At 41.5% G+C, this 22,139-nt stretch overlaps 3 protein-coding genes across 18 annotated transcripts in view; 1 reads left to right on the top strand and 2 right to left on the bottom strand.

The window, feature by feature from the left end:
* LOC136786944 (uncharacterized) overlaps positions 1-1,278 on the bottom strand; it is a 197,222-nt gene extending 195,944 nt beyond the window's left edge. For all 10 annotated transcript variants that reach the window (XM_066983095.1, XM_066983096.1, XM_066983101.1 and 7 more), the window contains exon 1: positions 975-1,278. In XM_066983095.1, coding sequence (XP_066839196.1) covers positions 975-1,001 — 27 coding nt within the window. In that variant the 5' untranslated portion in view covers positions 1,002-1,278. The remainder of the gene's footprint in view (positions 1-974) is intronic.
* The window catches only part of KCND3 (potassium voltage-gated channel subfamily D member 3), a 117,523-nt gene extending 108,986 nt beyond the window's left edge, over positions 1-8,537 (top strand). For 5 of the 7 annotated variants that reach the window (XM_066983089.1, XM_066983088.1, XM_048070875.2 and 2 more), the window contains 4 exons: positions 1,285-1,377; positions 4,108-4,164; positions 5,114-5,361; positions 7,324-8,537. In XM_066983089.1, the coding sequence (XP_066839190.1) occupies positions 1,285-1,377; positions 4,108-4,164; positions 5,114-5,361; positions 7,324-7,528 (603 nt within the window). In that variant the 3' untranslated portion in view covers positions 7,529-8,537. Of the gene's footprint in view, positions 1-1,284; positions 1,378-4,107; positions 4,165-5,113; positions 5,367-7,323 lie in introns of all 7 variants that reach the window. The other 2 variants (XM_066983092.1, XM_066983091.1) reach the window with 2 other exon arrangements.
* Positions 8,538-13,380: 4,843 nt separating this feature from the next.
* Positions 13,381-21,450, bottom strand: DDX20 (DEAD-box helicase 20). The gene is made up of 11 exons (XM_048070874.2): positions 21,230-21,450; positions 21,032-21,126; positions 20,748-20,916; positions 20,342-20,456; positions 20,118-20,260; positions 19,720-19,858; positions 19,330-19,388; positions 18,541-18,623; positions 17,721-17,826; positions 17,533-17,634; positions 13,381-16,816 (listed from the first exon to the last, which is right to left on the bottom strand). Exons 1-11 carry the CDS (start codon positions 21,420-21,422, stop codon positions 15,705-15,707), a joined length of 2,316 nt encoding a protein of 771 aa, XP_047926831.2. The 5' UTR covers positions 21,423-21,450; the 3' UTR covers positions 13,381-15,704.
* Positions 21,451-22,139: the final 689 nt, after the last annotated feature.

Below are 22,139 nucleotides of genomic sequence, written 5' to 3'. Positions count from 1 at the left end.
CCCTTCCCCAAAGGCACAGTCTGCCTGCTTGACTCTGAACGCACCCTGCTCTCTGAATTACCCTACAAATTTGTTAGTCACATCTGAGCACACAGGGGAAATGGGGGAAAGCTGGTCCCTCACTGCGCAGGTCCTGCTGTACAGCGACTAAAATACTTGGATCAGGAGCTCTTTGGGCAGGCTTGCCTTGTTCGGATTTTGTGCTAGGTGATGCACAGGGGGTTCCCTCCCAGTTTGCTGCACTCCTGGGCACTGTGTTAATGAGACATCAAACACGGGACCCTATTCTACAGAGAAAAAGCCCCAGCTCAATGAGAACCCAATGGAGACGGACCCTCCTCCTAGGGAACTGCTGCTGCATTTCACATAGACATAAACCCTTCACCACTGCTTCTTCATTTGAGGTATGCTTGGATAGGATAATTTATATGTATTAACTCTTATACGCGTAGTGCCTGCCTGTTCCTCACTCGTCCCTGCCTTTCAGACAGGGTTTCCATGCCTTCAGCGCACACCAGACCCAGGCCTCAGGACCAGCTACGAGCTTCCCACCAACAACCACACGTTGCATGCTGAGGCAGGGGAAGAACAGCCCCATGTTAACACACTGCACGTACCAAGTATGGAGAATAGTTGGCCATGTTCACGTAGAGGAGAGACAGATCTAGGAGTCCTGGCTCTAGAAACAGCATTACAAAGTCCGACACAAGAAGCCCATGTTCACACTTTCCGATCTGGCACTGAGCCGTGCCTCAGGAGGTCCCAGCACAACACACGCCAGTGCCAGCAGACCCAGCTTGGAGCAGCAAGGTCAGGCAGAGCCAGCAGCTCAGCAGAACTGAGACAGCACATGCTTTGTCTCCTGAGAGACAGCAGAGTTCAAGGCACATCTGTTGGCATTCAAAGGTCGTGACGAGTTTAAAAGTCTTAACAGCTTTAGGAAAAATAAAACAGCATAAGTTGTTTTTATTTACCTTCTGGTTCCAGAGCCTTTCCACCATACAACAGCAGTGTTTCCTCCACAGCTACAAAATGGCTAGAAACACATTGGTTTTGAATCAAAGCTCATTTCCCCACCAGAGTTTTCTAGCCAAATAATTAAGGAAAGAAACAAAAGAAAAAAAAGAGTTACTCTCATGAGATTCATGAGAAAAACCTGAGAAATGACAACACTGAAATTATCATCTTTATCCCTGTGAAAGCTGATGCTGGTGGTTGTTTGTTTTCATGGTTTTACACCTGGTTTGGGTTTTTTGTTCCTCCCTCCCCTTTTTCTGACTCTAGGGATCCACCGAAGATGAACAACATATGACTAAAGGCACCTCCTTAATTGAAAGCCAACATCACCACCTGCTGCACTGCCTGGAAAAAACAACCGTAAGTAGCAACACAACCCTTTCTACATCTTCTTAAGTCTTTGTGCCTGTCCCAGGCTTCCTAAGGAGAAGTTGTGCACATAGTATGCTCTGAACTGCCACTCGGGTGGGCATACATCCCAAGTGGACCTCCAAGCTGTGCCAGAGCGGACTGACACTCAAGTTCCCCAGAATACCCTGCAATGGAATAAATGCATTTCAATTTCATCGAGTCTTCTTTAAAAAAGAAAAAAATCACTGTACGAAGGGATAGTGGTGTGATTGTCTGCTACTCCGGTCACTTACACCAGTACAAAGTCAATAGCAGGTTGCTCAGTTCACTGGAATACAAATAACTTTTCAGCAAGGGGTTAGGGAGATCCTATAGACCAGCTGCATACTAAGTTTAAATTTTTCAGTGCTTCTGAAAGAGAAACAAACTGTGTTTGTCTTGTGCTGTCAGTCACACATCATATGTACTTGTTGCTTGTGCCACTTAGTACCACGGGACACTTCTGCTGTCTTTAGAGGAAGAAGCTGCTGTCAGCAAGTACAAACCCCAACTTGGTCTGTGCCAACAGGAGACCAGGCTGGAAAAACCAACCTTTAGCCCCTTCTATGGAGCAGAGCAGATGAACTCTCTTAATGGGTTTAAAGGTTGCACGTATCTTTTCTCACTACAGTTCGGGTCACAAGACACGGTAATTTATCTCAGAGCCAGCCAAGCAGTTTCTCTGACAATGACTTTTCTGTTTGTGTCGTGCAAGTTGTCGGTGTGAGAATTTCATTTTTTCATTATTAAGTTATTCTGTATGCAGAAGTCTCTTGGAACATTTCAGATATTTATCTGATACATATGTTTTACTTCCAGGTTTATATAAAAGGTTATGCAGTAAAGGAACATATTATCTATACCATGATTCATTCTAGAAAGAATGAAGAGAGGTTAACATTTGAAATATTCATGACTTATTCTATCTGCATCCATCGTCAAATGTACTTTTGATTTCTGACTTGCAAGAGCTTTCTTTTAGACAAATCACCTTCACTTCCATAGTTTGGCTTATGCTGGAGTAACATCACTTAGGCTTCAGCGATACACTGGAAGAAGACGACTGGTTAATTACAGTGACCTGTGAGCACAGCTGGTTTATCACAATGAGCTATGAAGGTCACCTTTCTAAGGACAGTGAACTGATTCTTCCTGTATCAATGACTATTGAATTCATTTTATAAGACTCATCTTGCCTTTGTTTGTAGCAATTTTGGATGTTACATAACAAGCAGATATTTCACAATCTGACTCTTTGGTTTAGAACTTCATGCTTAAAAGCTTTACTACTGTGACCCATATTTCACATGAATACTTTCATTTGAAAACTTTAACAAACTGGCTGAGGCAAACAAAAGCTGGCATCCCTACCTCCAGGGTCTGCTCTTGTAAGGCCCTGACCTTGTAAAAGCTGATAGGCGTTCTGACCTCCGCGCCAGGCCGTGGCCATCTCTGGGAGCCGCGTGAGTCACTCCATTACTAACAGGCCAGCTAGGGTGCTGGAAGTAACAAAGCCAATCCTAATTTGTGGATGTATTAGCCTGCCGTATTAACAAAGCCACACTGCCTCCAGCACGCAAGCCTGCTCAGTGAATCTCAGTGGTTGAAAATGTTTCAAACATTGCTTTTTTCAGCAAAGCCTGGCAATAACAATGATACTTTGAATTGAATGAAAACCTAGAGGGAGAATCTGCACCATATTTAATGCATTTTCCCCCACATATTTCAGCCAGTTATTACCATGGATTTTGCATTAAATCTCACCGCTAGTTTGGATTCTGGTCTGAAGTTACCAATCCAAATTGTTCAAGCAGCTTGTGCTGAAATTTTAAAATTCACACAGTCTCATAAAATGCTATGCAACATTTCTCCCCCCAAAACGTTAGATTGTAAAAACAAAATAATTTTTAAACACTGAAGAGTCATTTTGTGATGAAGTTGCAGGAATGGAATGAGGAATGAATGTACCATGGTTGCAAACTTGTTTCAATGGGCAATTCACCTTTCCTCAAACTAGGCAGAAACATTCTAAAAGTACCTTTGTTTATTGTCATGGTATCTGCAGTCACCACGAGCATACAGTCTTATAATTGAATGGCTGTGAATGGCTCAGAAATCTGGTGTATAAAATGACAAAGCGACTCTAAAGTACGTGTGGCTGCCATGATAAAGGCTACTTTGTCATATTAATACAACAGATGGAGTTTGTTCAAAGAAAAGGAGCTCTTCCACTCCTTCTGACTCCCGCATTGAATATGGACATTCACATGCCACATTTTCTCCAAATGCTGAGTGCGCTGAATCCAGTCCTTCGACCCAAACCTTTCCTCTGTGTTTCCACAGACCATAACCAAAACTCATATCCATTGGCGACCCAATGGCAATGCAATTCCAATTCATTACTTGTGAATCAGCAGCTGAAACTTTGTTTTCCTTTGCCTGTGGCTCTCAAAAGATCAAAGCAATAAAGTTGTAACCAGTCTTGTTCTATTTTCAAGAAAAAGCTTAAGGGTGAGAAGGAATGAACAAACAGGTCTGATTCAAGCAAGGTTTGGAAAAGAGAAGGTCTGGTTGCCCATTCAAACTTGAGTGAGCCGGCTGGAATGCTGAGACAAGAGATGCAATGCTGGGACTAAATTTCTGAATGCCGGAATGGACAATCAATTGTGTTTTTATCTTTTGTTGGCATGTTGTCCGTAGGGATTGTCCTATCTTGTGGATGATCCCCTGTTATCTGTACGAACTTCCACCATCAAGGTATTTCCTTTTTAATTCAATTTGCTTTCTCTATGATCTCTGTGATGTGTCTGGAGAGTGTTTGCTTCCTTTCTCGTTCCTGGTCTTGTCCTTGGGAGTTTGTGCACGTGCCTCTTTTTGCTATCCAGTGCTCGTTTCCTTTGAGAGTTGTGAGTTGTTCCAGTGAAAACTGATGGCTGCCTTCACCATAGTTGCTTTTGTTTCGCATCCTTTCTGATGCTGACAGGGGCTGGATAAGTATGTACACTAGAATTATTTGGGTGTTCATGTATGTGCTAAGAGTTCTTTCTTTCAGGATTTCTTGTTCTTTAGCACAAAAACTCTTTACAGCTTTCTGAGTTTCCTTCCCCTACCTGCTTCCCACTCTCAGCTGCCATGTTTATTTCCGTTCAGTTAATAGAAGCACCCAGTGAAATGCAGGTATGTTCTGCACCCAATAGCCAATACAAGCAACATCCTGCAAGTACATTAAAGGTCCAGATTGTCCTCCAAACACAACACAACCCAGTCCCCAGGAACAAACAAAAAGGTTCCTGAAACTCCTCCTCTCTGGGGTTTAGTAACCACGTGGCATTGCAGAAACTTTGAAGCCACTTCCAGAATTCAGACCCAAAAATGAGAGGAAAATCAGACACTGCATTAACCAACTCCAGCTACGTAAACAGAGCAGTATTAACAGACTATATCGTGCTTCTGTCACTGCAACAGTTTCTCTTATTCCCCTATGGATGTGGGACAGCAAAATCTCCTGGTTGCAGAGAGCAGAAGGGCAGAGTTACTTTTTAAGATCTGCCTAGTACAAATATTTTCAGGCACAAAGCATCTTACACAGATAAGGTACTGTCACAGCCCACCAGCCTAGCACAAGGTGCTGTTGAAAACAACCTGCTGTTGGGTCACAGCTGGTACTGCTACCAGGGAGTAATGGCACTGTTCTTTTCCCTGCCAGAACCACGAGTTCATTGATGAGCAACTGTTTGAGCAGAACTGCATGGAGAGCTCAATGCAAAACTACCCGTCCTCTCGGAGCCCCTCCTTGTCGAGTCACCATGGATTGACCACCTCTTGCTGTTCTCGCCGTAACAAGAAGACCACTCACCTTCCCAACTCCAGTGTGCCAGCCACTCGCCTCCGTAGCATGCAGGAGCTCAGCACCATCCACATCCAGTGCAGCGAGCAGCCCTCACTTACAACAAGGTACAGTAAGTAGGCTCTCACTGCTAACTACTGCATGCAAAGCCCTAGAGTATGTCATCCAACTGAATGTTTGATGCAGCTTCTTAGAGGCCTATTCGGCAGCCAAGGAGAAGGGTCCAGAGCTGGGAGCATCTTTGTTTTCCTCCCTCTAATGTCAGCCTGAGCAAAGTTGCTCCTAGCTGTTCTCTGTAACTGCTCTGGGGGAGAACCAGGTGAAAGCTCGACTCTAATGCAGCTCTTCTCTGACCAGACAGGACATAGAAAAAGGAAATTCAGCTGAAACCTACCTATGAAGTGCTAATTACACAGACAGGAGCCAGTAGTTGCCAGCTATGAGCCAGTCACCAAAGCTAGCACAGGGCCACTCCACAGCCCACGTCCCAAATAGCCCGGTGCTTCCAAGCCCTTAATGGGAGCAGGCAAAGACAGCCAGCTGATCACAGTCTGCCAGCCAAAGCTGGCAGAGAGCTGTACACACCGCCCTGGTCCACCGGTGACACTCAGTTCACTGATTTTCATTATGCGAGTCTGAATCACAGCTGTAAGCAACAAGCACCACTGAGAAACAAACCAGGAGAAATTTCACAATGGTGTCTTCACAGCTTTCACCTAGAAAGATGTCAGTAATACAGGTTACTCTTCTGATACAAAATTTTGAGATAGTAAGTTTTGTGTAAAATGATACTGAAAAATCATTTCCTTGGTGTGTATTTCTTGCAGTTATTAAATGACTTGCTAAATCCTCCTCAGCCTATTAAGCTTCTTGAGCACTGGGCTGTTTCTGAACCTACCATTTTTCTCCTCCCCACTCCTATCAAAGGGATCTGGAAACTGAAACAAAGCAGCCTTTAGGGCAGCAAAGCAGCTACTTTGTGCCAGGAAGAAGTCAGAACAGCATTTCAGAGAATGAATTATGAATGAATAAGCACAAAACAAGTCTCAGGCTGTTGCAGTTTCAAGATGACAGCAGTTTAAACCAGCACCTGAAACAGTAATTCAGGGGAACATGAACCTATTTCCAGTGTGTGCTATATCAGATGCTAGCAATGATATCTTAAATGTCAACACTGTTAGTTATTTCACTTGCTTACCAAACTGTGAAAGAATAGGGAGAGAAAAAAAGCTTTTGAGTTGTACTTCATGTGGAATGCAGCTCGCTGGGCATACTGTGTGCCAGTGGCTGAACCACCCAGGCTCTAAGAATGCCCCAGTCTCAGCTTGCGACTGAGGAAACCAGGGAGCAGAATGGGTTCTGTGGTGTTCTTGGGATGCTTGAGAGATCAAAAAACATCCTCTTGGTGAGTCACTCTGAGATAACAACAGCAACAGCTTTCCAACTGGGAGCTTTATATTTTAAAAGGACAGGCCTTGTGTTTAAAATGAACATGTCGGGCTGGTAATAGCAGACTCCTGTAGCTGTGCAGATGCACAGAAATCAACCTATCATTTTCACTCTGTAATTAATTATAGGATGCAATTGATGCAGATCTAATAAGAATGCTCCCAGCTGCCAGATCCTTGAAACTACTGCAGAGATGAAAAAAATAGAAAAGATCAAGGGACAGTGAATTTGAAAGAGGCATTCAAAATGCAAGGAAAACAACATCTCTTTCTCAGAAAGAACTACCTGTGCTCTGAAAAGATGGAGTACACAGTACGGTGTATTTAGATACCCTCTTAATTATACTAGAATTATGCAGGAATGAAGTGGAAACATGGAACAATTTGCCCTGTGAAAAGCTATAGCCTAATCACAAGGAATATTTAAAAACCGCAGTGTAAACTGGGTAGAAATGAACGATGCCTTGCAGGAACTGGGGGGAGCATGTAAGTGGATTCTTCTGAGTATTTTGGTGCCTTTAGTTCAGAGGAGTAAGACACTGCTTAAGTAAACAAACACCGTTCCTATCCTTTCTACTGTCTGGCTTTAAAAAAAGCCAAACCACTAACTCTGTTTTCCAGTCGTTCCAGTCTCAACATGAAATCAGATGATGGGCTACGACCGAACTGCAAAGCTGCCCAGATAACAACAGCCATCATCAGCATCCCCACGCCGCCGGCGCTCACGCCAGAAGGTGAGAGCAGACCTCCACCCAGCAGCCCGGGCCACTCCACGAACATTTCGACCACCACCACGAGCAACATAGTCAAGGTCTCTGCCTTGTAAGATGTCTCATGCACAGAAGGAGGCTGGAAGACCAGTGCCCCTCTCCCTCCACACCTCCATGTTCCCTTCTTGCTGCAAATTGTGCCTGGATGGACGAACCTGACATTTTGTCATCGAATTAGCAATGGAGACCTAACGAGGCAGCTTTCTTCAGACTTGCATTCATGCTGTGGACTGAGGAAGGATTAGGAAAGGGAGGAAGAGTTTTGTTAAAAGTAAAATCTGCATGGAGAGTACGATGTGCCATGGTACAGGGCAGAAATTACCTGTGAAGGCTGAAGGGAAAGAATCATCATGGCAACAAGAGAGTCAATAAAGAAAACAGAAATATAACACTGTGTATCGCAGCACCTTTTTAAAGGTTTTTAATGGATAATATTTATTCATGAGGAAATGACTGAAAAAGGTGAAAAACAATGGATTTTGTGAATTTTTTTTCTTCATGGAGCAGAACCTTTAAACCAACCAAAATTTCACATTTTTTTTTCTTTTATAGGAAAAGATTTAGACAAAGAAGCCACCTGTCACAGAAACCTATTTCCATTCCTCTGTGTGTGTGCGTGCGAGTGTGCAGCAGAACCACAGAGCAACACTGCATTTCAAAGAGCAGAGCATGTTTTCATGATTCAGTGCACAGTAGGAAAATACAAGCATGTGTCAGCACATACATGTGCACACGTGCACACACACACACAACTATTTCACCCTGGATGGCATTCTTTATTTAGACACTTTTGTATCCGCCTTTTAAGTCAATACAGTGCAATTGCAAACAGTGTGTTTGTCTGCTAATTATTGTCTGTGAAAACATATTTGTGGAAAAAAAGAGACAGGCTTCAGTAGAGTTTTAGTCCCACATGGGTATCCGCTTTCTATTTTTGTTATCACTTACTTGTAAGAGTGTGACTAGACTACCAGTTCTGTATTTTTAAAAAGGAAAAAAAAAAAAAGGTAGGATTCTTTTTTAATACTGTACACACAAATGGCAAAGAATGAGAAAGCACTGAACTCAACTGCATCAAGTGTTCGTAAGTCTGACAGGTTTCTTGTAATGTATGCCCATGATTTTTTAGTTTTGTTTTCTATATATGAATTTCTTTGCTAGCACTGAACATACAACCCACTGTAAATAGTAGCCAAATAATGTCTGGATCTATACTTGATAATAATTAACCCCACAGCCAAATATCTTGCATGGACAGAGAGGTATTTGGCTTTTTCACAGTCTTGGGGCTCCAGTTGTCTCATCAATGGCTTCTGGGTTGCACTGATTTTGGGGGTAGACTAGGTTAGCGATTTTAGTTATCTGGTCCCAGCACAGGATATACAGCATGCATCCACTTGAGAAGGGGGAGCAGTACTGGATTTTGGAAAACATTTGATAAATAGTGGTATAGACAGCCTTTTCTTTTTGCAGTTCTATAGTTAGTTTGAGAAAATTCGTGTACTTCTACTCAACCAAAAACTGTAACACTGTGGTACTGCCAGGAAGCTAATACTCTTAACGAAGGTGCGGTCAGTCCTAGCCCCCTCTTTCAAATATCTTCCTAGGAATGATTTACTGTAAGGAAATACATAGTTCCAAAACATAACTGATTTTTCCCTCTAAGAATAACAACTTTTTTCTTCCATTCTGCCCTTCTCAAGTCCTCTTTTTATAACAGGTGTGATCCATGAAGGGCAGAGGGAGAAACTGTCACCCACCTCTCGCTTCCTGAGCCTTCCACTTGTCATACACTGTCTGGCTAATTCTTGTGGTTATGCACAAATGCCCCTTCAAGGCCCTATACACACCCATAAATGGCAACGAACCTAGCCCCCAACAGCTTGCAATAGAATAGATTTCAAGTATCTTGTTTCTGAAAAGTGATTTTACCAACACTACAGATAACTACTCAAAGCATGTTTGAGGCTGATTCAGCAAAGGGATGTTTCGTTTTGTTTTTTAACATCTGTCATAATCTATCCTGATGTAATATTTATATACACATATACACGTATAAATAAATACACAGACACATACATGTATAGATAGATAAATAGACCTACATGCTGACTTAAACATACGAGCTAGCAATCTGCTTTGTTAGCACTCCTAACCTATTAGTCTATACAGTGGACTCAGGTGGCTCACGCGTTAACTCAATACCCTCCTTAGAAACCTACAACATTCTAGGAATATTAGGGCTATGGCTAAGCCTTCAGTAGCTGCACCAGCTTATAGTCATTTATTCCAGTGCTGTAATATGTTACCGAAAACTATGTTTAGTCCTGTTTTAAATGATTAAAATGCTCTGCCTTTGCTGCTTCCTGTAGGAGGTTATACTGCAGTTAATCTTACCATTATTGAGTTTTTCCCGATGTTTTAATTTAATCTTCTTTTGCTTTATTTAATTTCATTATGTCATCATATCTGCTCCCCATCTGAACACCCTCAGCCTTGTAGTTCAGAGGCCTTGCTCTCCACCACTTTCCACCTTGCAACCTCATTTACACTGGCACAGAATGAGGGTTAAATGCTACCATGCTGATAGGGTACAGTGTTCCTTCCAATGCACAGGTGTAAACAATCGCCAAGAGCCAGGGACTCAACATGGACTCTCAGTGCTGCCTTTCTTTCTCTTGATTTACTGTGGAGTGGTAAACAAGCCACTTCATCTCTCTGTATCCATTTCTTTATCTGTAAATAGCAATCATAGCAACCCCTTTCTAAAGCGTGTTTGGCGCATTTCATTGTTATCGATCAAAATGCTTTCTGAAAAAAAAAACAACATTTTTAAGTGGCAAAAATATAAGCAAGGAGGAAAGCCAGTCCTTGGGGTTTCTGGATGGCTGCCTGGTTTCATATTAAGGCAGACCTCGTCTTTGTTCTTTTCCGTGGAGGAGGAATCAGTGTTATCCTTGCCCAAAAATATTCGGCTTGCCTCTTCTACCATTAACTTAGCATGCGCAGCCCCACGCAGTCAGTACTTCAGCACAGACTTTCAGAGGATAAAGACAGACAAAATTAAGGAAGTCTGAGCCTAGAGGAACAGGACTAAAAATATTTTTAATGGAGGCATTAGCTCCTTTTATATGCTGATTTGAAGTAGAGTGAGTAATGTTTCCAAAAGCACTTGAAATATGCTTGTACAAAACCTCTCATGGATCGCCCAACACAGCTACATCCTCATTATGGGAGCACTGTGCATTCATTGAAACAGCAAAGACAAGAATCTATCGCCATCATATCAGTGGTTGGTAGGGCAGAACAAAACATCCTTCAAATGAGATGCATGGAAGAAGGAAAAACATTTGCACACAAGAGCGTAGGAACAGTACTACAGCCACTTTTTCCTATAATAAAGGAAAGCAATTACCTTTACTGAACTGCAAGGCTCTTCATAATCTTTATAGCAACTTACAAACCATTTCTGAGATAAAGACAAGTCAGTCCTGAGAATTCCTAGACCAGAACTTTAACCAAAGGCCTTGGGCCATTCTCTTCAGTGGCTCCCAATACTGCCCTGCCTTAACCAGTCTCCTTGTCCCCTTCCCCAGTACCGAGCATGCCCAGGGCCAAACACATACATTGCCACGGATACAAAAACCAGCACGTACCCTGCAGCCCTCGTCATTCCTGATGCATGTAGAAGGGGAATTCTTCAGGTGTGGGCTGCCTCCAGGAGAAGTATCCAGAAACCCAGGCTGCTTCTAGTCCTGCCACCTTTCTGAAAGGCAGGGGGCACAAAACAGCCTGATCAGCGAGACTGCTCAGCACAACATCAGTAGTATCTCAGCAATTCACTTCAAAAAACCTTCCCTCTCCCTCTAATTCCTTGCAAGTTTTGATAGCTTTTCCTTCTTCATGAAAAAAGATATAAAGAGACTGTTGGTACAGAAAGCATGTGGAAGGGGGTTGTTTTTCCAGTCTTTCATAAAGCAATACTAAAAATATGAAAGAAGCAACACCTTTATCTAACCGTTCTGCTTCTTTTCAAAACTCTTTTTTGAGGGAAAACTATTTCCACAGATTTTCAGCCTATGCTATCGATTCACTCTCTTCTCACCTGGCATTGCATTGCTAATAGAAGGAAACACACCCAACTGGTAAAGAACGATGAGAAATACCTTTCCCATCCAGGCTTAAACTTTCATCTACTCTTTCAAAAATCCAACTTTTACTTTTCTTTTCCTTAAGTATCTTAGGTATAGCCATAAAGAAGAGGCTACTGACAACACAACTTGGTACGAAAAAATTAAAGAATAAAAATGTAATCCATGCCCCGCTAGCACAAGATCCTTCACTGCAATATATCACACTGCTTTCTCTAGATTACATTTAAAATTCTCCACAGAAAGGACTCCCACTGCTTCCCTGGAGAGCTTATTCCAGACTAATAGATCTCAATGTCAAGGATTTTTCCCCTGCTGTTCAGCCATAATTCTTACCTTATTTTCCCTTCCCTTGTTGCCACTATACTTTCACATCTTGTCAAATTATTCTTCTTTCCACATGGAAAGAAAGCTGCCCTTTTTTGCATGAAATTAGCACTGTAGAAGTAAAATGGGGAAAAGGTAAACCAAGTAACACACATGGCTTTAGTGTGGAATAAAATTAATATATAATTCAAAAGGAAACATTAGAAAAATACATTCTTCTTTACATTTTCCAGAAATACTAAATTTAAATCAATGCCGTTTGCCTAACCTGAAACAGTTGATAATATACTTGTACTGCAAACCATCATTCTAGCTAGGACAGCTTAAGGGTGTGCATGAAATTCAAATACCAGCTAGAGGAAGCAAAGTTTCTTCAAATATTTTGCTTTTTGCTTTTTTTTTTTTTAAGTAAAGAGGTTGCAAACATTGTATCTTACGTGTATTATAAAACAGATTCAGTATATTAAAAATCACATTTAATTTATGGGTTGCAACATCCCCTTGGATCCTGTTTTAGTATTTTATCAATGTCAGATGTCAGAGCTACAAAGTCAGCATTCATGGATGGCTTACAAACAGCAGCAGCTTTGAACTAAAGGCTTTATTGTGCTTTTAAAATTAGGCAAATAATACCCATTTTCCACATAACTTACCAATAAAATACACCTTGATTGAAAAATAATCACTTCTCCAACACTTTAAGCAACTGCACTAGATACGCAATTTCAGAACTCAAGTGTTTAGGCTTCACATTTCTGGATGCCATAAACACCCTTCAAAATGGTTTTATTCTTCTAAAACTTTAAAAGCAAACACAATGCAGTGTGCACATTGATTAGAGGTAGTATCAGGAACCTACGTTCTACTCCTAATTGTCTCGATGAATCACTAAGTGACCTCGAAGAAGTCATTTCACCTCTCTATGCCAATTATACAAGTTGTATAGCAATTAATAACTCATTTTTTTTAAAAAGTGAAGCTCGGTTCATTAACACCGACAAAAATACCATAGAGAAAGCGTACCGGAATAGTACTGCTACTTACATTCAGAACGCAAAAACTGTGCCAGAAAAACTACAGGTGGATCGTTCAAAAGACCAGGTGACAAAGAGCTTGTGAAAATTCCTCCCTGAGTTTTGATCTCAGTCAATAGTCTGTTACTTTCGTGTGTATATGTGTGCACGTGTTTTTGTTTTGATTTAAACTCGTACTAGTCACAGGAAGTCACACAGCTGTGTGAGCGAGAAGTTAATAACCACACCGAATGTTCTTCTCAGTCGTGGCGACTATGACTGGGAGCTCCCACAGGCTCCTTGGACCAATGAAGTATCTTTCAAAATGCGTGTGATGGTATATTTTTGATAAATTAGTAAGGCATTCCAATGGTGTTTTCTTTAGGAGTTTTATGTTATGAGAAGCTCTCAACCTTATTTTCTATTTTCGTACTATAAATGGGCTTTGCTTACAACCATCAGAGGACAGATACAAAATGTACTGTATACAACTGCAGGTAGCTTCATTTGAGAACAACTTTCTAGAAGAACCAAGTTTCTTGTTGTCTTCTTTTGGAATTGTAGTGCATATGTTGAAACTTGTATATCATTTACAGTATTGAGTCTTGTGCCACTGCTGTACCTGATGTATCCAATCTGGATTAAACAGAGTATGTGCCACAAATACCAAGACGATGCTGTAGATTTCTTCTAAAAAAAGATTTTGGGAGGTTCTTTTGGAGAACATTGGGTGATAGCCTAAGCAACCTGAGCTGCATTTAAATACTAAAACACTTAATTCATCAATAATTGACAAGAACAGCAAGATAACAGAGATGCTGTAGAAGAGCATTAAAGCAGATACCTAAGTGCAACTTTTACAGCAACTTCCTTTCGCATGTTAAGAGTCGCAGCAAACTTCATCCTGGAAACCAGACCAGAATCTTAAAATTATGCAGATGTAATGTAGAAGAGCCCTCTCCCTGTGGTGATTTGTTGTGACACAATGGGGCAATGCAGGGGAAGAGAAGAACAGGAAGAAAAATATTCCTAAAGTAATGCTTATTTAACTTAAAGAGCACACATTATGACTTTCTCCTAAAAGGCAGCCTGGCCTTAGAAGTTCCTGTTAGGCCAAAGGCTTGCATTCTGTATCACAGATAGGGTCCGATTGTTTCAACTGCAGATTGTTTCTACTTCAACAAGTAGAGCTGATCTCATCTTAACCATAACAGAAAGTGTCATGTAGAATCATTATTAAAAATTTTCAAAATTATTTGAAAAAATTGAAATGTGAGATCTAACACCCAGTGAAGGCTGAACTTGACTTTTATTTCTTGCAGTGAAGCATGACACCCACTAGGGGACACCATTTCCCTAGCTGAAAAGGGGGAAAAAAAAAAAAAAAAAAAAAAACCCACCAAGAATAGCCCAATGCAGTACAGCACTCAACTAATCCTGTGCTAATTTTCTACGCCACTCAAACTACAAGAATCCTAAAGTTCTTCACAGCAAAGAGTCTGAACTGCATGGCATAAAGTTTAGACCCACAACTGCACAAGAAACTGCACAAGTGCTGCCAGGGACACCACAGGGTTTCCACAAGAATACTGCACCATTAAGAACTCCCAAACAATTTATTAATATGAGTGAAAGTGTATCGTATTTCTCAAAATTGATTTGAAAATAGCAACAAGTGAGCAACCGAGTATCCTTGAGGACATCCATCTCTCCAAATTGAAATTCTCCTTGGAAGTACAGTTCGTAGTAGATAGGAAGCAGTGCTTCACTAAAGATAATCCAACCTTACCCTGATCAAGAAAAAAAAGAAAGCAAGGGACTAGATGTGCTCTGGTGAACTTTGAGAAATCAGAGATACTAGCCATAGAACTCTGTCTCTGTTCCCAAACATACTAAAGCTAGGGGATGAAGTTTCAAAATTAGTGTGAAGGGTCAGCCTAGCATCAATAGCCTAAACCAGCCACCACTTCCATCTTGTCCTGCTTCAGGATAGCTATGTACAAGGCAGCGCAACCAAAACAAGAAATACCAATTAGTGTTAGTACTAACAGGTAATTTCATTTCTAATTAAAGCTTTCCTTTAAGTGTGGCAAGTCTGATATTGTTGCACCCTGAGGGACAGACCAATTATAATAGCTGCACACTTTGTACGTAATTAAACCATCCCCTACTGCACAGCTTTCCTGTCCTATAGAAATGTTATTTATACAGTGTTAATTAACTGGACTAAAATTAGCAATACAAGCATTAAGATGCAGGTTTTAGTCTGTCACTAATAACTGGTATATAATCAGTGCCTGATGTTTAATAAGAGAATTACAGAAAAGGGGGAATGATCTCTGACTATAAACAACTTTTGTAGTCTCATTATGAATTCATCCTCACCCAAAAGTTACATGCAAGGAAATCAGGCAGAGAAAACTGGGTTGGTTTGCATTTTCTCCTTACCGAGTTTTCTTACATGGAAGCAAATGACTTTTGTCTTTTATTTACTTAGCATTTGAAAGATTGCAACTGAACATCCAGCTGTCTTTCATTTCCTTTTATTAACAACTTGTAACATCACCACTGGAATTCATGTAAAAACATTTACCTAGACACAGCTCGCATATGAAAAAGACAATATTTTTCTTTAATCTGTTTATGTCTGACAATGTACTTGCAGACAGACAGTTACGTTTTCACAGGTATTTTCCATTTGCTGTACCAACCAGCCCATCCTTAACAGCAGAAGCATTATATTAATCACCACTGTTCAGCAGTTCCTGAAGGTAGACTGAGTTGACATGATAAGCATTCATCCAGTTAAATTGTCTGTAACTTTTCCTGTAGTGCATGTGAGACACTGCAGCATAGTAGTTTTGCCATGCTTGATAATAAGATTTCCAGTAGTTTTTATAACTCCAAGCCTCTTGCAGAAACCCAGGAACAGCGTCATCCCAAGAGCCGCAGGAGCAGTCATCTTCAGTTTTTCTTGTGGAAGGATTAGGGCATTGATGGTAATGGTTTCTCTTTTGTTTAGAATTTTGTTTCGGAATTTTCTTTTTCGCTTTATTTTGCTTCGGGACTTGCGATGGCTCCTTTGACTTCTCTGGTGTAGGACAGAAGCCTGTAAGACCCTGATGCGTGGTAGGAACAGCATTCTTCTGAGTATCTGAAAATGCTTCAAAGCATGAGTTATTTTCACTATTGGAGGAAGCCCTTGAACTGTACGAACCATCACTGTCACCAGACAGTGCTACATTTGCTACTGTTTCTGTATTATGTTCCATCTCTTTCCACTCTACATCACCATTTCTGGGGAGTTCACATTGTTCCCCTGGGCCTGAATAGCTTCTTAAAATTTCAACCTCTCTCTCCAACCCTTCTTTAATGAAGTATTCATAGTCCTCAACAAACTCTGAGAAGTTCCAGGGATTGTTCTGCTGGTTTTTGAAAGATGACAAGCAGGGAATTCTGGGAAGATTTTTTTTCAATGCTTCTTCATCTGGAGCCCCCATGTTATTACTTTGTACACCTATTCTGGAGACAGTTTCTACTCGATTCTTCTGTTCTGTGTTGCAACTGGAAGTTTTGGGGTTTCTGCTACCTTTTTCCACATTTGCGGAATTTGTGCACTTTTTCACCAGCTTTTGCTTCAGAGCCTTTTTTGGCCTCTCTACAGAATCTTCACCCGGAAGATCAGAATGAGGCTGACGTACCTCCGCAGAACTATTTTGAACAGACTGAAGTACTGGTTCCTCTGATTTGAGAGGCACAGTGTCAGAATTCACAGAAGCACCTGTATATACAACAGGTTTGACTTCAACCTCACAGTCTTCAAACTGATCCATCATTCCAGGAGGTATAGGCTCTGTACAAAGGGGAAACAAGCAGGCACTCAATTAAGTGCATCCTTCCTTCTGGAATTCAAATGCGTACTGAAGGAAAGCTTTGTAAAAGCACGGATAAGATGTTAAGACATTTTAAGGATGCAAACCAACCTCTTCAATTCTTGAAAGAGCTCAAATAACCAGAACATTTTCTTCACGGAAGGCATCAAGAAGTTGATTAATACAACAAGCACTGCATTACTCATCATCTGTATTTCACATCTTATTTAATCAGGTAAAAAATTAGTAGTTATGTAAGAAGGTTAAGTGCTACATTTTTGGCGGAACAGTTTCTGGTAAAGCATGGCAGCAGATATCTCATTTCAATTATTCTTTCCTTCCGCTGTATCTTACAGCCTGAGAAAGGCTTCATACTGAGTTTCTGGAAATTCAAGTAATTATGCACTTGCTTAAGCAACAGCTGGATTCTGAGTTCCTGTCCCTATCTATAGTCATGCACTAAGTTCATTTCCTATTTCTTTCCACAACTGCAGCAGTTACGTAAGAGGTCATAAGCACTGGGGATGAGAAGTCTAACTGTACCAAAAACAATGCCACTTTAGCAGAGAAGATGCATGTCAGTTCACTGTAGATGTCTGAAGCATTGAATGAGCAGCAAAATGCAACCAACCAAAAAAACATTTTATATATATATATACATATATATATGTAGCTGCATTCACAGGAGAGAGCATACCTGGTAAAGGCAGAAGCCGAAGGTTACATTTCTGAGCAATTTTCATCATCATGTTTTCTTCCTCTCCACGGCAGCAGTAGGTCACAGATAAGCCTAAAGTTCCTGTGATACACAACAGAAAGTATAATTACCTAACCAGACCCATGTAAGCTGGTGCAACCTCAGGAAATCCACAACTGTGCTTTTACCAAAGCGCCCAGCTCTGCCAATGCGATGCATGTATGTTTCCCAATCTACAGGTACATCCAGATTGATAACCAGATTCACTTTTTCAGCATCAATTCCACGAGACGTCTTGAGAAAACAAAAAAAGGAAAGAAGGGGAAAAATAACTGAATATGCTGAAAAGAAATTTAAAGAAATACAACAACACATTAGGGAATAACTGCTCATGTAGTAACTTCTAGTTGTTAAAACACACTATAAAGCATCTATGAATTTCCAGTGAGTTTACAGTAATACACATAGAACAGGCACAATGCACTGGGATAATGAAAACTAGGGATCGTTTTATTTATTCCTTCTGCACAGCTAAAACAAACAAGCATATTTCTTCCCAGCATTAAAGAAATCAACCTGACAGCATGCAGATTTTTTTTTCCATGACAGAACCTCAAGCAAACAACAGAAGAAATACATTAACCACTCAAAAAAAAGCTGAGTGCTTCAAACATAACCACTGCTTGATCTGAAGTTGTTTGGGATATTACTATTGCGAGTATACTGCACTAAATAAAAACTTCTTCCCATAGCTCCTACCCAAAGTTAACACCTCCGCTCCTCTGAAATCTCTACAAACTTCTACCATTCAACAGCTAAATTAAAACTGATTTTTGAAACAGTTGAACAGCAGGAGACAATTTCAAAGTTTCACAGTGTAAAGTCAAACAGCACGCAAGTCACACATTTTATCAGTACGTGTATGTTCTACTCAACATCAAGACAAATCTAACAATCTCAAACAGCTTTATTTGCAATACTCACACATGCTGTGAAATACTAACTCACCAAGTCTGTGGAAATCAGAACTCTACAATGGAATTGCTTTAATTTAGCCATAGCATCAAGTCGTTGATTTTGATTCATACTGCCTAGAGAAACAAAAGTTAGAATAAATAGCTCATGTTCTTCAGTTTCATGCCCGTAAAATTCTGGAAGACGCTGCTTTGTAAACTGTAGCTGATATGAGAAATAAGGTTGAGAGAAACTTCTTCAAACATCGGTTCTAAATGAGTACACAGGAAACAAGCACAACAAGCTTGAGAATAAGAATTATTTTTTGGCAATCTATTTCCTTTTGCTCATTTGAGAAAGAAACCGGTTACATAGATACTTAACCCATTTGAATAACATCGCCTTTAGACAAATTTTATTTTACAATCCCAGAAAAAATGCTGAAGTAAAAATTCAAAGGAAGATTTCTAATAAACATTTAAAGCTAACTATCTGCTTTTTACAGCGAAGCTAGGAATAGACATGTAAATTCAACATCTGCATTCCCAGAAAATACTGCTTTCAGCTACAAATTTAACTAAGCTTTCCCTTTAAAAATAAAATAGTGCACTTGTCTAAATACTCATAAAATGTTTCTCAAACAAATTAGAAGACTGTAAAGTTGACCAATGTAAAAATTTAATTAATATGTAGGTCGCAAAGACCTATGAAGGTTCAAATGCTCTTCTTAGCTATTCAAACAGAAGCCATACAAACCAAGCTTTTAGGATGAATTTTGCTATTGTAGGTCACAGTTGTGCACAACTTCAACCAACAAAATCACAAAGTTTTGAATGGGCTTACCTGAAATGCACTCAGCGGGAAAGCCTCTGGACGTTAATATTTCAGCTAGATGTTGAGCCCTGATACAATAGACAGAATGAAAACAGTAAATAAAACTACATATCTAACAGCCCACGCACACTACTCTTAATAGCCAAGGATTCCATTCCACAATTGTCACCATCATCTTACAGTCACCTAACAGATGTACAAAAGCAATAGGATATTAGGTCCCACTGTACTCTAACATACAAGGTACTTCTGTGTTGACGCTTTATTTTCAATATTTTTGATCTGCGTTTCTGAAATTTGCGTACTTTATAAAAGATCTATAGAAGTTTACCCATGAGTGGGTATTATAACCATTGCTTTTGAACATGCTTTTAACAGATTTTATTTCAGATTTATTACCTGCTATGCAAATTTGAGAAGACTAATGCTTGATTAAATGGAATCTTGCTGAACAACTCCTGTAGATGCTGGGTTTTTTCCTCAAATGTTTTATGTGGAAGTGGATGGGAATTCACAATCTTATAATACTGCTTCAACCCTGAGCATGAAACCAAGGAGACCATCAGACGAAAGTTTCCATAAAAAACATGCAAAGCACTGTGCTGCTATCAACATGTCACTGCAGTTAAAACAAAGACTTTTAAACATAAAAACAGTTGACAAATAAGAATATACCAGACAGGTTTTCCTTAAACAGATGAAACACACAAAGAATCTAAAAATTTTTAGGATGCATGCTTTGGTTTTAGGATACTCTTCTAAATCTATTGATAAGATTATCAATAAAAATGGCTCACCAATGAGACTTGGATCAGTAGGATTCAACCTCACAAACGTTGGTTCTCTCATATACCTGGTCAAAGCATTAGCTAATGATTCAGGATAAGTAGCTGAAACAGCAAGCATCTGTTTATTGTCTGGCAGTGAAGAGTAAATCCAACTATGAGAGAAAAAAATGGGAATGACTAAAAAACATGCATCTAATCTGCAGATAAATGCATAAGGTATATGGTTTTCTTACTTGATTTGCTCCTGAAAGCTGCCTTCTTCTAGAAGCTTGTCTGCTTCATCAAGAATGAAGAGACGGATACTAGCTGTATTCAAGTAGTCCAACTCTATGAGCTGTTTTATTCGACCTATGTATGAAGAAAAAAGTAAACTGAGCTTCACAAATATTAACTCAAAGGTTCTAAAGGTAAGTTTCACAGTACTTAGTTTTTAAAATTCACTTTAATAAGCCTGCAAAAAAGCCATATTTATTATAATCTTTTGCTAAAAATACTATCTTGATCTAAACATTTTTGTCACTGCCCTTTGGGACTCTCCTCTATTATTAACAAAAGGAAACCAGACTTCAAACATAACGTTTTTTTGTGCTGTGAAATACTACGCAGTATCCAATGAAGTACAACGTAGCACATCCTCACCTGGCGAGCCAACTGCTATATGGCATTTCTTTAGTCTGACTTTGTCCTGGTTCAAAGGCGTCCCTCCAATGAAGACATGGCATTCCAAACCTTCCAGTTTTATTCCAATAGTTGTGATTACCGCATGGATCTGCACAGCAATCTCTCGTGTAGGAGCCAAAATAAGGGCCTGTAAGTGACAGAGAATTACATCCAAATGCCACAAGATAGTTCAGAAGCTTAAAGCTTTCTATTCCCTCCCACAGCCCAAGGCAAACCACCTCACAACGGGGCCCGGCGCTCACCTGCGTGGCCGGGCTCTCCAGCATCAGCGCGTCCAGGGCGATGGTGGAGAAGACGCAGGTTTTGCCCGTGCCGGACTTGGCCTGCACGATGAGATCTGCAAGGAGCCGCCACAGGAGTCAGGGGGGCAGGCGGCGGCCTCCAGCCCCGCTCCCCGCCCCGCGGCCTCCCCTGCGCCCCGCGCCCAGCCCGCCGCTCACCCAGCCCGCAGCGCCCCAGCGGAATGGCCTTCAGCTGCACCGGGGAAGGCCTGTGGAACCCAGCCGCCTCCAGCCCCGCCAGCACCGGCGCCGACAGCAGCAGCGACCCGAAGTCGGACGGGCCCCCGGGCACCGCCACGTCCCGCGTGCGGAACCGCTCCCGGCCGCCCGCCGCCTCCGCGGGCGCCGCCATCTTGGGAGCGGGCAGCGGGCGCGCGCGCGGCCTCTCGCGAGAGGCGCCCCCGGCCCATGGCCGCCGGGGCGGGGCCGCGCCGCCAGGGGGCGCCCGGGGGCTGACGGCGCCGCCCGCGCCCAGCCCGGCCCTCAGGGGCCGCGTGGGCTGGGTTCCGGCTTGCCCCGTCGTTTGTGTGCGTTACCTTGACGAAATTCTGTTAACCTCGTAAAAAAACAGCCGGTGGAACTCGCATCTTCGAAGTGTGGAAGCTGACGGTGCCCGTTATTGCCAGCTGGTGGATCCCAGAAGTTGGGCGTGGGATAGTTTGCGTTCAGTTACAAATTACTAAGGGTTTTCAGTAAACTACTGATGACTTTCTGGTTTCCTGCAGTCAGTGGAAACGGTCCTCCTGCCCTGCCTCTGATCTGATTTCACACTCTGGCGGGGAATACTGCTACTCACCGAAGTTTTATCTACACAGCATGTATGAGAATCATAGATTCATCAAGTTTGGAAGAAACCTCCAAGATCATCTAGGCCAATCATCACCATACTACCAATGTCACCCACTAAACCGTGTCCCTAAGCACCAACTCCAAACTCTCCTTAAACACCCCTGGGACGGTGATGCCACCACCTCCCTGGAAAATTAATTAATCCTGCTCTTCTGAGGCCGCTGTCTGCCGTTGCCTTGCCTAGTGCCACTGCTTGCCCTCAGAACAGATACCTCCCTTC

This window comes from Anser cygnoides, chromosome 25 (assembly GCF_040182565.1).
Source record: "Anser cygnoides isolate HZ-2024a breed goose chromosome 25, Taihu_goose_T2T_genome, whole genome shotgun sequence".
Lineage (NCBI taxonomy): Eukaryota > Metazoa > Chordata > Aves > Anseriformes > Anatidae > Anser > Anser cygnoides.
The sequence above is the reverse complement of the archived record's forward strand: the minus strand, read 5'-3'. Positions and strand labels throughout refer to the sequence as shown.